Raw genomic sequence first — 15,360 nt, 5'->3', positions numbered from 1 at the left:
TGTTCCGTTTTTCTTCCATTATGTACTTTTATAACACAACAATTAATTACCATCTCTTAATTCGTCGTTGTCCTACATTTCCACTCTTTTTAGAAACGGCTAACTTGCTTGTATAACACAATGACATGAATATACAAGCTCTTTAATAATTGAAAGAAAAAACGTTTTTTGGGACTGAAAGTAAGGAGCAACATTAAAACTTAAAACGAACAGAAATTATTACATATGAGGGGGATACTCCTCCTCAACACTTCGCTCTTTAGGCTAAAGCTTTTTAGTTATGTTAAAAAAAAAGCTTCATATTGTTCTAATTTAAGGAACATAGTGTTTCAGGAGTCGTTCTTAAAGAATTGGACATAATTCAAACTTTAGCGTATAAAGAGGGAGATGCTGAAGAGGAGCGACCCCCTCATACACCCAATAATTTCTATGCGTTTTAAGTTTTAACGTTGCTTCTTACTTTCAGTTCAAAAACCTTGTTTTTTATTTAATTTCAGATCGTTTTTTAAATAATGCCAGAAAATCTGACTACACCTCCATGCAAAAATCCCTCCCCACGGATTATTCTCTAGAGAATTCAATCTTGGTGAAAATTTACCCTGGACAGTTACCCATAACATCTCCAAAAGTAAAACTGAGTCGACAAAGAGAAAGCAAGACATAAGAAGAGTTTCGTATTGGAATTCAGACAAATTTCTAAAGCATAAGATTTTTCCTGAAAAATTTACCCCCTGGAAACTTCCCTCCCAGTGGAAAATTTGGGGATATCCCCATGGAAACTTAATTTCCGCTCAAAATAGCCCTTTACCGATGTTATAAGACCACTGGATCAGTACGATCACCCGTGGGAAAACAAAAACAAAAAACAAACAAATAAACACGCATGTCATCTTTCATCTGACAAAAAGTACAAAATTCCACATTTCCAAACAGTTCGTGGTAAGGAACTGTAAGTAAGGAGCGACCCAGCTCAATGGTAGCCGAAACTCTAGAAAACGGTATTTTGATACAAATAGATACATCAAAAGAATCATATTTTAATGCTGATTTCAAATATATAAGTTTCATCAAGTTTAATTCTAACCATCAAAAGTTACGCGAAAATTTGGCTGATTTTCGAAAAAAGGGGGAAAGACTCCCTAAAAGCTATAGAACCTTAATGAAAATCACACCATCATATTCCGCGTATCAGAGAACCCCACTGTAGATGTTTCAAGCTCCTATCTACAAAAATGTGGAATTTTGCATTTTTTGCCAGAAGAAAGATCACGGGTGCGTGTTTATTTGTTGTTTTTTTTTGTTTTTTTTTTCAGGGGTGATCGTATCGACCCAGTGGTCCTAGAATATCGCGGGAGGGCTCATTGGAATGGAAATTAAAAGTTCTTGTGCCCTTTTTAAGTGACAAAAAAAATGGAGGGCATCTAGGCCCCCTCCCACTCTCATTTTTTCCCAAAGTCACCTGATGAAAATTTTGAGATAGCCATTTTGTTCACCATGTTCAAAAATGTAATAAGAATGTCTTTTAGGATGACTTAATCCCCCGAATGTCCCAGGGGGAGGGCTGAAAGCTATGAACTTTACCCAATGTTAACATATAGTATTGGTTATTGGGAAGTATACAGACGTTTTCAGGGGAGATATTTCCTGGTAGTGGGGGGGGGCGGGTCGGGGGTTATGTGGGAGGATCTTTCCATGAAGGGAGTTTTCATGGGGGAAGGGGCATTGCTATGAAGGGGACGCCGGACTTCCCAGCATTATTTAAAAAAAGGTCAGAAATTAAATATAAAAAAACAAGTTTTTCAACTGTAACAACAGCAACATCAAAGTTTAAACGAACAGAAAATATTACATATATGATTGGGTTCACCCCCTAGTCAATACCTCGCTGTTTAAGCCAAAGATTTTTTAGTACTTTCATAAGAGCTATTTATTCTAATTAACGGCCTTTGTGATTAAGCGGTAATTTTTAAAGAATTGGAACAAAATTCGAACTTTAGCGTAAAGAGCAAGGAACTGAATAGGGGGTGAACCCCCTAATACACGTATTAAAAATATATGAAAATAGAAGTTCGTTAAGTAAGTTAATTCGTAAGTTACAAATATTTATTTTTAATCAAAATATTCGTAAATGATATTAAAGAACTTTTAAGAAAGCTATTAAACAAATAAAATTAAACTGATATGAAAATTTTGTTTTAACTATTCATGTACGGTGAGCCAAGATTAAAACCTGCATTTATTCAAAAACGTTCAAAAATTAAATAAAAAAAGCAAGTTTTTTTAACTTAAAGTAAGGAGCGACATTAAAACTTAAAACGAACAGAAATTATTTCGTATATGAAAGGGGCTGTCCCCTCCTCAACGCCTCGCTCTTTACGCTAAAGTTTGACTTTTTCACAACTCAATTTTTTTTAAACAATGAAAAACGTTAGCGTAAAGATCGAGGTGTTGAGGAGGGGACAGTCCTTTTCATATACGAAATAATTTCTGTTCCTTTAAAGTTTTAATGTCGCTCCTTACTTTCAGTTAAAAAAAACTTGTTTTTTTTATTTAATCGTAGATAGGAGCTTGAAACCTCTACAGTAGGGTTTTCTGATACGCTGAATCTGATGGTGAGATTTTCATTAGGATTCTATGACCTTTAAGGGGTGTTTCCTCCTTTTTTCGAAAATCCGGTAATTTTTCTCAGGCTCATAACTTCTGATGAGTAAGACTAGACTTAATAAAACGTATATATTTGAAATTAGCATAAAAAGATAATTCTTTTGATACATCTATTGACATAAAAATTCCGTTTTTTAGAGTTTCGAATACTGTTGAGCCAGGTCGCTCCTTACTTACAGTTTGTTACCACGAACTGTTTAAGTTTCAAACAGCTGAGTTTGCTGCTCAGTTATTACACCAATTGGAAAATTCTGAAACAAACTATAGATACAAATGTGGGCTACAAGTATGTATGTATACAGGGGAGAAACTGGGCAGTGTTTTTGTAGAATATTTTTTCAGCTTCACATAGAAAAACTTCACAATTAAGTGTAAACTAAACTAATTTCTGTCACAATACTGTTTATCCCCTCCCAGCCGTAGAAGAAAACGAACTTTTACACTCCCAAGATCATTTAGTGTTGTCTTGAAAGAAATGAAAGTTAATCGCGTTTCAGTTGCTATTCGCAATGACAACTATGGTAACATTAGGTAGCGCACTACAGCTATTTAATGGAAGCCCTTCGTTCAAGTCATGATTGACTAAAAGAAAAGCTTAAAGATAAACTTTAATAGTTAATATTAGTGTTAAAACAAAATAAAATATCTTAATAATCCCACAGTTTTCTAGTAGAAAAAGTAAATCAGGAACAGCAGTAAAAAAATATGAAATAAATTAAGCGAATACTACTACTACTATTACTGCTAATGACTATCTCTAGACTAAAGCCACCTGAGGCCAGCACAAATACTCAAGCTCCTCTTCCAACCCAATCCATTTAAGACCTCCTTCTTTACACCCTCCCAAGAAGTTCTCCTTTTCCTTAAACTTTTCTTACAACATCTTCCCATACCAGTCAGGGACCCCCTCTATTAAGTGGTTAGGGAGTAGACTAACTTTTTGTAAGCGTTCAGCCAGCTGGCTGAAAAGGGTCGCATGATCATAATCTACGTATAATCTTTTATAGCTAAAAAAAACTTTAATATTTAATATTAGTGTTAAAATTAAACAAAATATCTTATTGATCTGACTGTTCTGAGGTAAACAAAGTAAATCAGGCACAGAAATTTTTAATAATACACATATATGAGGTGGATAGGGAGTAGACTAAATTTTTGTAGCTGTTCATCCAGCTGGCTGCAAAGGGTCGCATTATGATGCTCTAAGTATAATTTTTAGTAATAGAAAATTATATTACATATTAATGTTAAAATAAAACACAATATCTTATTGACTTGACTCTTTTGTAGTAAAAAAGTAAATCAGTTATACTAACTTTTTATATGTTTTCAGCCAACTGGCAGCAAAGGGTTGCATGATTGTACTCTAAGTATGGTCCTTGATAATAAAAAAAAATTATATTTAGTATTAATGTTAAAATAAAACAAAATAATTTATTGATTTGACTATTTTGTAGTAAACAAAGTAAATCAGGAACAGCAGTTTAAATACTATAAATACATTTAGTGGATGGTGAGTAGAATAAACCTTTTCTAGCTGTTAAGCCAGCTGGCTCCAAAGGGTCGCATGATCATACCTGTTGGTCCAACCTTGGTCGGCCAAGAGCTTGAGCAGATTGATAAGGATATAAATGGACATGTGCATAGAAAAATGCTGATGGGAGTCCGTTTTGTCCCTTTATGTGATAAAGATTCTCAACTTCCATTTTAATAAGGTAAGGTAATAGTAAGGTTTCAAAGTGTATTTTCTGAAATTACTATAGGTTTAAAAACATCAGGTTCACAAGGATAATGAAGCATAAACAAGAAATAAGACTTATTTCTCCTGTGAGATCTCTACATATAATGACGTATATTCTATCACATTTATCGGTTTGAGTTTTTTAGATATGTATCCTATATACTTGCGCAGTTCTGTTTGAGCTCTTAAAATTTAGTATTTCTATTGTTCAATCTGCTCAAGCTCTTGATAATTATTTTTTAAATTATCATTACATTCAATTTGTTTATAATCATTAAATGTTTTAGGAGGCAAATTCTCAAACCGAGGTAGATTATATTTATTAGATAGTGTTCGGCTTCCTTTTTTTAAACTATATTTTTAACGAATTCATTGTAAATAAGCATTATGGAGCACTAATGCTTGTTTAGTAAAAAAGGATTATTTTTCCCTGCTAGGACCTTTCCTCTATCAGCACTCATTGAGAAACCAGAAGCTTATGATAAACATCCGGATAATCTCTTTTTTTAAAGTAGCTCAACAACTATGCAATATTCGCTTGCTTTCAGGCTTCAAAGCCCCAAAAAAACATATTCCCGCTGATATTGGAAACCAACTGACTGGTTATAAAAGCACTCTGGAAAATACACTTGCCTTTGAGCTTAAGATACTTGTTACATTACTCAGACAACGGATTGGTTACGAACGCTTGCCAATTATATGCAGTAGCACATGAAGCTCATAGAAAAAACATTGGATAATTTCTTTTTTATAGTTAATTCAACAACTTGCGTCTGGTGGTCGAATGGTAATTCCTTTGGGGGCAACTTTGGCTCAAGCACTTGAGCAGATTGACAAAGATGAAAAAGGTTATATACATAGGAAAAAACTGATGGAAGTTGCGTTTGTTCCACTAACTGATAAAAACAGTCAGTACCCCTTGTGAATCCTCAAAAGGTAAGAATCCAATGGCAAATAGGAAGCGATTTTAACTCGTTCTGCAACGTCAATATCAGTAGTGATGGTACTATATAAGAAAAATGATGCAGGAAGAGATGTAAGGCGGGAAAAAAAAACAATACGTGGGCTATTGGCTTGAAGACTCATGAAATAGAATTTACGAGAGCGTGTGGATTTTTTTAATCTTGGAAATAACCAGGCATAATCAAAAATCGATATGTCGTGCAGCTATCCACCCAGTCGTGTTCCTAATTCTATTCACTTATTGAATCTTCGCTTGAAGAAATCAACAGTTGGTTTTGATGTTTTCTCTGTTTTTATTTGTAGGAGCTTGTTGAAGATATCAAAATTTTTGAGAACGGATTAAGTTACTGGGCTAGTGTTCGGAAGTAATCTGTTTCAGAAGTTGAAGTTTCACCTGGGAAGATCATGTTCTCGTTTTGACAAAAAGTGGCTAAAAAAACAATCATGATTTTTTACATTATTATTTAATCTATTCATTGGAAATGGAATAATATGAAGTTTTTTCTCGCATTTTAATGTGCATTAGTAAAACATAATGTATTTTAGTCGTTCTATGCCAAAATACGAAAACAATTTCTTTTCCACTTTTGGCCTCCGTGGTTGGTTGTTTGGACGTACTCATTTCTGTATCCAACCTTTTTAACATCGATTATTTCTCCAGTTTCTAATATGTTCTGTATGGCTCTCATTTCGGCTTTCACTTTTTTTGGCTTTTCCTTTACTTTCTTTGTCCTTGTTATTCTTTGAATCATGCTTTTATATACTTAGGGTTGCTTAAGCTGTGTAAAGTACTGAAGGTCACTACTATTTTAGATTCTGCTAGCTGTCAATAGAAAGTGTAACAATTTACATCTTTTAAATATAGGCATACCGCAGAGCAGGGGCATCAATGCAGGAAAAACCAAGCCCAAGCTATGTTTTTAGATGTTTTAATTTTTTAAGGGAGATCTAATTGCTGACTAAAAAAATTTAAAATTCAGAGCTTCTCCGCCAAATAAAGTTATGGAGTTTAAATTAAGAAATTAGAATGTAAGATTAAAATATACATAACTACTAATTTTATGTTGGCCAGTCTTCATGATTTATTTATTTTTCAGTTATTCAATATAAGCAGTCGTAAGGTTTCGATATTACTTTTTCAAGGTTTAACATGTTAGTAATTACATTAGGGATGGAATTATGGAGTTAGGAATTTTGTTAGGAATTAAATTCAGTGCCCAATCCCCATAAATACTGGTTAGGTTAGTTTACCTAACCTAGCCAGTAATTAAATTTTTTGTGATTGGCAACAAGAACTGTTGGGGCAATTTATGATCTTCTTTGCCGAAAAAACTGTTTGATTTTGTTTCTAAGCTATAAGTTAAACGCTGTACTAGTCAACCCTCCAAAACTCTCAAAATGGTATATTCCAAGAACAATAAAAAATGATGACATATTCTTTAAAGAAGGTCCCAATAATATGTGCTGACTTTTTTAGTAATAATATTATTATCTGCTTCCTTACACTCTTGCAGTGGTGTTTCTTTTAAAACGCACCATGGGCACAAGCTAATGTGCTATCATTTTGTCCCAAAAAATCCAGTCTACGTTGTTATTTCTGAAAATTCATCATGTACAAGTTGAAACAAGACCTATTATTCGCTCTAGTATATTTTTTTATGGTAAGAACAAATTGGTTATGCGTCTATCATTAAGTGAGCGCCACATAAACACTGTTAATAATTGAGACAATCCGTCATTGCGTTGGATCATAATAAAAATCGATGCGTAATCACTTGCATGAAAACAAACATTCCCTGCATCAAATTTGGAAGAAACGAATGAAAGTTTGCCCAACAAGCAAATGTATATGACCCTTAGCTCCTTAATATGATAAAGAATTGACGATTCTTACTTACAAATCAGTCTCAGTGATTGAGGAGAATTTCCCAACCTCTCAAGCTTTGAAGCCTGCTGGTGCTGTGATCGCAAAGGTCAGTGCTTAAATATTTCTCTAGTAAAATCATCTTGGCTAAATACACCTGCCTACCAGTTAAGGCAAATCCAGTATGTTTTGCGGAATTTCAAGCTTGGCTCAAAAGTGGCATAAGCCTCTTAAAATCCACCCCAGCTGCCTCCTTGGCCCAAGATAGTAGTAAGGCGACAGTCACTTCGTAACAAAGCTACGTCAAGACCTATACTCGTACAATATTGTAATATATGCTATAAGACCTTATAAGTTTATGACGCTGTCCATAGGACCATATCACTTTCTAGCACTTTTGCTATGTCTAAACCACCTGAACCTGCAAATGACCTACGTGACAGATGTACTAAACCTGACTGACACCTGCACAAAAAAAGATGTCTGACACTCCTACATAAAAATTCAGTTTCTATACAAGATATCAGGTTTGAAAATGTTTAGAAAAAATTATTCAGAAACTTGTTCAGACGGCATACAATCCATTATTTTTCCTTTACTTCCATGGATTTTCAAATTTTACCATACTTTTTTTTATGAATGATAGTTTTTCATCCTAAGAACCCCAACACAGCTGCCCACGCTCCCCCTCCACTTCTACCCCCCATCCATAAACAAAGCTAGTATTTCGGAAATAATTTCAGTTACTATGGACTTTATGAAAACTCATCTAATATTCTTTATTGGTATATATACTAATATATTCTTTATTAGTATATATACCTTTATTGGCTGCAATGTCCAATAAAGGTGGAAGTATGAGTAACAAATATTCTACTATGAGAGACTTTCAAGATGAATCTTACAACGAATTTTTCACTCAATCTTGAAAACTAACCGAAGGAAGTGAGAATTGATGATATAGAAGGTGTTATTTGTGATGGTTTTAAATGAAAGAAATGATCTTCTCGTCCAGGAATACTAATTAGAATTAAAAAGACATGTGTTTAAAGGGTATTTTTGATCCTATACATAAACCCCAGACAACTGTGATTGTTAATAATCCTGGTGAATTTATTGAGGGGTTAAGGAATACTATACGGGCTATCCTAGAACGTATTCGGAAAGGGGAGAAAAAACCTTGCGTACTCGCTACGTCTTCTTCCCTCTTGGTCGATCCTGCATGGAGACTTTCTATAGAAGTGGAGATATCTAAGAACTTTTAGATGTATGAATAAGCAAAGTAAACTGAATCACCGAAGATGTTCAAAGATGTTCTAGATGTTCAAAAAGGGCCCAAAATCCCTGCTTCATTAAAGAAAAAGAAAGCTATTATAGACCTATTGCTTGACTACAACAAAGAATGTTTCAAGTTGTCAGTATTAGCTACAACGACAGAGGTTTCGTTTTGTAATGCCAGTAAATTCAATCTATCAGCTTTCAATGAAGCTGGATTAAAGTACGGAGGAAAACTTACTAGTTTTCTTCGTGTGTTTGAAGGAAAATGATGCCATTTGGGTAAAAATAAAAAAAAAATGGGAAAGGAAAAATCAATGCTGTATTATAAGGAATTGCTGTTTTATGAGGATAATAAAAAAAAATCTTATTCGTAATCCTAGCACCCTACATTTGAAATATTATGTTTTTCCACTTTATGCTGAGTTGGAAGATAAAGATTGTGTAAATTTTATTCCTATCGTTAATCCTACCCGTCTGATACTGTGGAAAACATGGCACCAGAATTGTTTGTGTATATTGTCTTACAACCAAATCAACAGAAGAGGGGTTGATGGAACATTTAAAGAAGGGTTCACCCCATGGATTACAAGCAGTCGAAACACTCGACGAAAGTGAATCCGGACTAGAGTTTTGAAAAATATCATCATGGTTGGCTATACAGTATATAGATTTAGAATCAATTATACAAAAACAGACGGCTAAGAATTCCTAGGATAGCATAAACCTGCAGCTCTTGGTTATGCCATCATTAAAAAAAATAAAAAAAAAAAAAAGAAAACAGAGGATCGATAAACTCTAGAGAACATTCTTAAAGAACAAGATAACTCTTTAAAGATGTGGAGGCATACCTAGACGAAATATATGACACAAATAACCCAATGGTAATTGCACAAGATAACAAAGAAAATCGGCCAATAAAAACTTTTGGATTTGTTGGAAGCCCTTAGAAAAAACATCAGAATCAACAGGAAAACGCTCAAGGAGAGGGGAAAAAGATTTAGGACCCAGTTTAGGCCAGTTTATTGTTTTTAACCTTTGGGCTTAAAACTTAGTGGTTGGACGGATGAGAAGGTGTTGAAGAATTTTTTGGCTAACTCCAGCTCACCAATCCAACCAATTGAAAATGCTGGGTGAGTCCTGTCTAATTTAGGTGCAACATGCATATCTCTAACAAATAATATGTGGCTCAAATGGTAGCTTTCTTTCAGCATGCCATCTTTATGTTAAAAAATTGACTGAGAGAGGTTGTTGGAGTGGCTAAGAGCACATAAGTTCACCTCTTATAATACAGATTGGAAATCCTAGCTTGATTCCCCAAAAAGTCCAACGTTACTGTCTTTCTGCAGGAAAATTGGCGGAAGAGGACGAAGGGTATTGTTAAAGGCGTTATAGGCGTACTTATACTCCCAGTCTTAGTGATTGGAAGCTTTTGCATGATTCTGTTTAAAACAAAATGCAATATGCCTGCATCTGCAAGTAAAATGTTGAGGAGAAAGGGGATTCTAGGAAGGTAAATTGGCCTGCTCTATATCTTCAGTCCCACCACTCTTGTAATTCCAGTTAAAAGAAGGTGCCACATGTCAACGTTTTTGCCAAAAAGTAAGTTGGGGTTGGTGGTAAAGAGGCCCACTTAACCACTTTGGTCCTATAATTATGCAGGTTGAACATTGTTCTAATTGTGAAGATTGAGGGCTGGGGAACATTAAGGGACCCTCTGGCCAACTTTATTTTTTTGATAATACGATTTGACAACCTTAGTGTGATTCGTGTCAAATTTAATTACAGTGTTTCTTAACTTTCTGCTAAAAAGCTGGTGGGGAGCTATTGGAGGTTTGGAACCACCCTATGCTTGAAATAACATAAGCCAGCAATCCTGTGCATTCGCTTTTAATAATGCAAAACCTTTGTCTATCTGAAGACAAAATCTTGGAAATATGGGGTATGTTTGAGGGACTGTAGACCGAATTTTTGCCTTCAGTCACCTCCTTTTATGATTTGGTTTAAAAGATATGGCAGTGCGTAGGGGGTGAGGGGATTTTGGAGGAGGCACTAGTCTACTTTGGTTCCGATCATACATGTCTAAAATTCTTGCATGATTCTGGTTCAAGTAAGATACAATTTGCCTACCTTTCAGAGGCAACACTGTAGCGTTGCCTATAGTAAAGGCCATATGGCTCCAAAGTTTTATTATTGTTAGTTATTATTTATTATTTTTTCCCCAGAGGCACTTTATATGGAAGGGGTCGTCGTATAAACTTCAAAAGGAGCTCAATCGATTGGAAATCGAGAGTTCTAGTGTCCTTTTTAAGGGTCAAAAGTGATTGGAAGATATCTAACACTCCTTCTACACCCACCATTTCCCCAAAAACATCCAATTAAAATTTTAGGACAACTCCTTTGTTTAACGTAGTTGATTTTCAGATAGAAATTATGTTTTTGAGGAGGACACTCCCCCTACAGCCCTCAGTGCAAAGGGTTGTAAGTTATGCCCTTGGTGCATATAAGAATTTTATAGAAAGCTTTGTCATAGAAACTTCAAAAAGGGCTCATTCGATTGGAAATTAAAGGGGCTAGTGCCCTTTTTAATAGTCGAAAGTGATTGGAGGGCAACTAAAGCCCCTCTCATGCCCACCTTTTCCCCAAACACATCAAATCAAAATTATGAGATAGCCATTTTGTTCAACGTAGTTGAAAATTCTAGAAATTAGGTCTTTGAGGATGCCCAACCCCCACAGCCCCCGGGGCAAGGGTTGTAAGTTATGTCTTGGGGGCATATAAGGTTTTTATAGAAAGCGTAGTCATAGAAACTTCAAAAAGGGCTCATTCGATTGGAAAATTAAATGGCTAGTGCCCTTTTTAATAGTCTAAAGTAATTAGAAGGCAACTAACACCCCTTCTACGCCCATCATTTCCCAATACATATCCAATCACAATTTTGAGATAGCCATTTTGTTCAACGTAGTTGAAAGTTCTGGAAATTATATCTTTAAGCAGGACACTCCCCCACAATCTTCAGGGCAAGGGTTATAAGTTATGCCCTGGGGGCATATATGGTTCTCATGGAAGGAAATGCACGTATAAACTTCAGAGAGAGCTCATTTGATTGGAAATTGAAAGTTCTAGTTCACTTTTTAAGCGTCAAAAGATATTGGAGGATAACCAGCCCTCACCCCCCCCCCCAACCCCCATGCCATGTTCTCCCAAATGTATTCGATAAAAATTTTGAGATAGCTATTTTGTTAAAAATAGTTCAAAGATCATACAACTAAACTCCAGTGTCGACAGAACCACCCAGGGCCCGGGGTCAGGCGTTGTAAATTATGACCTGGGGGCATATATGGTTCTTATGGAAGGGATGATCGTATAAACTACAAAGAGGGCTCGTGTGATTGAAAATTTAAAGTTCTAGTTCACTTTTTAAGAGTACAAAGAGATTGAAGGGCAACTAGCCCCCCACGCCCCTTTTTCCCAAATGCATCCGATAAAGATTTGGAGATAGCCATTAAGTTAAAAATTGTTTAAAAGTCAGATAAAAAAAACTCAGGTGTCGACACAACCCCCCAGGGACCAGAGGGCAAGCGTTGTAAGTTATACCCTGGGGCATGTATGGTTCTTATGAAATGGATGCTCGTTTAAACTTCAGAGAGGACTCATTTGATTGGAAATTGAATGTTTGAGTTCATTTTTAATAGTCAAAAAAGATCCGGAAGCAAATAGGCCCCCCCCCCACGCCGTCTTTTTCCAAACCCCTCTTATGAAAATTTTGATATAGAAAATTTGTTATAAAAACATAGTTCAAAGGTCGGCTAAGAAGAACTCCGGTGTAAAAACAACCCCACAGGGCCCGGTGGAAGGCGTTCTAAGTTATGCCCTAAAGACATGTATAGTTCTTATGAAAGGGATGCTTGTTTAACTTCATAGAGGGCTCATTTCATTGGAAATTGAAAGTTTTAATTCACTTTAAGATTCAAGAGATTTAAGGGCAACTAGCCCTCCAAACCCATCTGATAAAATTTTTAAAATAGCCATTTCATTTAAAATAGTTCAAAGGTCAGATAAGAAAAACTTCTGTGTCGACGCAACCCCCCAGGCCCCGGAGGCAACGTTGTAAGTAATGCTCTGGGGGTATATATAGTTCTTATGAAATGGATGCTCGTAACTTCGGAGAGGGTTCATTGATTCGAAATTGAAAGTTCTTGTTCACTTTTTAAGAGTCAAAAGAGATCGGAGGGCAACTAGCCCTCCCCCCTCCATGCCCTAAATGCATCATATAAAAATTTTGACATTGAAATTTTGTTAAAAATAGTTAAAATTTCAGATAACAGAAACTCCGGTATCGACACATTCCCCCAGGGCCCGGGGGTAGGCTTTGTAAGTTATGCCCTGGGGACATATATGGTTGTTATTGAAGGGATGTGTAAACTTCATAGAAGTCTCATTTGATTGGAAATTGAAAGCTGTAATTCTCTTTTTAAGAGTCAAGAGTGATCGGAGGGCCACTAGCCTCCCCCCACACTCCATTTATTTTTTCCCAGAGGAACTTCATATAGAAGGGGTCGTCGAATAAACTTGAAAGGGGAATCATTTGATTGGAAATCGAGACTTCTAGTGCTCTTTTTAAGAGTCAAAAGTGATCGGAAGGTAACTAGCCCCCCCCCCAAGCCCTTTTTCACCAAATTTATCTGATAGACAGTTTGAGGTAGCCACATTGTTAAAAATAGTTCAAACGTCAGATAAGAAAAACTCCTGTATCGACGCAACCCCCCAGGACCTGGGGCAGGCGTTGTAAGTATTGCTCTGGGGGCATATATGGTTCTTGTGGAAGGTATGCACGTATAAACTTCGGAGAGGGCTCATTTGACTGGAAATTGAAAGTTCTAGTTCACTTTTAAAGAGTCAGAAGATGTTGGAGGGCGACTTGCCCCCCCCCCCCCCCTTCCATACCCTTTTTTCCTCATACCCATCCGATAAGAAGTTTGAGAGTCATTTATCTAAAAATAGTTCAAAGATCATATAATGAAAACTCTGGGGTCGGCGAAACACCCCAGGGCCCGAAGGCAGGCATTGTAAGAAATGCTCTGGGGCATATATAGTTCTTATGGAAAGGATGCTCGTACAAAATTCGGAGAGGGCTCATATGATTGGAAATTGGAAGTTCTCGTTTACTTTTTAAGAGTCAAAAGAGATCGGAGGGCAACAAGCCCCCCTCTCCGTGCCCTATTTTCCTCAAACCTATCCGATAAGAACTTTAAGAGAGCCTTTTTTCAAAATGGTTCAAAGATCATATGAATATATGGGGTCGACAAAATCCTTCAGGGCCCGGGGTAGGCGCTCTAAGTTATGCCTTGGGGGGCATATACAGCTGTTTTGGAAGGAATGTTCGTATAAAATTCAGAGAGGGCTCATTTGATTGTAAATTGAAAGCTCTAGTTCAGTTTTTAAGAGTCAAAAGAGATCAGAGGGCAACAATCCTCCCACGCCCCTTTTCCCCCAAATGCATCCCATAAAAATTTTGAGATAGCCATTCTGTTAGATATAGTTCAAAGGTCAGATAAAAAAATTCTGGTCTCGACACAATCACCCAGGGCCCGGGGATAGGCGTTGCAAGTTATGCCCTGGGGGCATATGTGGTTCTTATGGAAGGGATGCTCGTATAAACCTCAGAGAGGGCTGATTTGAATTGAAACTGAAATTTTTAGTTTAATTTTTAGAGTCAAAAGAGATCGAAGGGCCCCAGCCTCCCAGCTCCCCCACGCTCTTTTTTGCCCAAACCCATCCGACACAAATTTTGAAATAACCCTTTTTGTAAAATGGTTCAAAGATCAGATAACAAAAACTCCGGTGTCGACACAACCCCCACAGGACCCGGGGGAGGCATTGTAAGCTATGTCTTGGAGCCGTATATGGTTCTTATGAAAGAGATGCTCGTATAAACTTCAGAGGGCTCATTTGAATGGAAATTAAAGTTCTTGTTCGTTTTCTCAGGGTAAAAAAGATCGGAGGGCAACTAGCCCCTCCCGCCCTCCACGCCTTTGGGTTTAATGGATGGATAAACCCATCCGATAAAAATATGAGGCGACCATTTTGTTAAAAAATAGTTCAAACATCAGATATTAAAACTCCGGGATCGACACAATCCCCCAGGGCCCAGGGACAGACGTTGTAAGTTTATACTCTGGGGGTATATATGGTTCTTATAGAAGGAATGCTCGTATAAACTTCCGAGAGGGCTCATTTGATTGAAAATAGAAATTGCTAGTTCACTTTTAAAGAGTCAAAAGAGACCGAAGGGCAATTAGCCACCCCCCACGCCCTTTTTTCACCAAACCCTTCCATTAAAAAATTTGAGATAGCCATTTTGTAAAAAAAATTTCAAACATCAGATAATAAAAACTCCGAGGTTGACACAAACCCATTTTTTCACTTTGACATTGCTACTTTTATACTAGTTTTGATACTTTGATGAACAATTGATTTTTTAAGTTTGATTTTGAAATAAGGAATTTTTAAGAACTTGGAAATTTTTACATTCAATTAATTAAAAAAAAATCCGAAAAATAAGTTTTTCAAAGAAAAGTAAAGGCCATTTTAAACTTAAGCTCAGCAGATACGAATACCTGTTAAAATTCAAACTCAAAATGGCCAGAAATTGCTATGAAAAAATAAATGAAACCCTAAACGAACAGAAATGAAATAAACAATCATAGCAAAAATCATACAATAAGTTATAATATAAATGAATAAATAGATCTTAAACCGATTAATGCTTAGGTTGAATATGGAAATCAAGCTTAAAACGAAAAAAATATTTCCCTATTGAAGTATAAATGCAACCTCAAACGAATAGAAA

General features: G+C 36.2%; 1 protein-coding gene across 8 annotated transcripts in view; it reads left to right on the top strand.

The window, feature by feature from the left end:
- Window positions 1–15,360, top strand: part of LOC148946833 (protein-L-isoaspartate(D-aspartate) O-methyltransferase-like) — a 167,655-nt gene that overhangs the window by 70,464 nt on the left and 81,831 nt on the right. For 3 of the 8 annotated variants that reach the window (XM_089096651.1, XM_089096648.1, XM_089096649.1), the window contains exon 7: window positions 5,160–5,341. The exons of 4 other annotated variants lie outside the window; for them this stretch is intronic. In XM_089096651.1, coding sequence (XP_088952777.1) covers window positions 5,160–5,330 — 171 coding nt within the window. In that variant the 3' untranslated portion in view covers window positions 5,331–5,341. Of the gene's footprint in view, window positions 1–4,201; window positions 4,380–5,159; window positions 5,342–15,360 lie in introns of all 8 variants that reach the window. One more of the 8 variants, XM_089096647.1, reaches the window with a different exon arrangement.

Source organism: Artemia sp. Qi Xiang Cuo, chromosome 11 (genome assembly GCF_049724085.1).
Source record: "Artemia sp. Qi Xiang Cuo chromosome 11, ASM4972408v1, whole genome shotgun sequence".
In the NCBI taxonomy this organism is placed as follows: Eukaryota; Metazoa; Arthropoda; class Branchiopoda; order Anostraca; family Artemiidae; genus Artemia; species Artemia sp. Qi Xiang Cuo.
The sequence above is the reverse complement of the archived record's forward strand: the minus strand, read 5'-3'. Positions and strand labels throughout refer to the sequence as shown.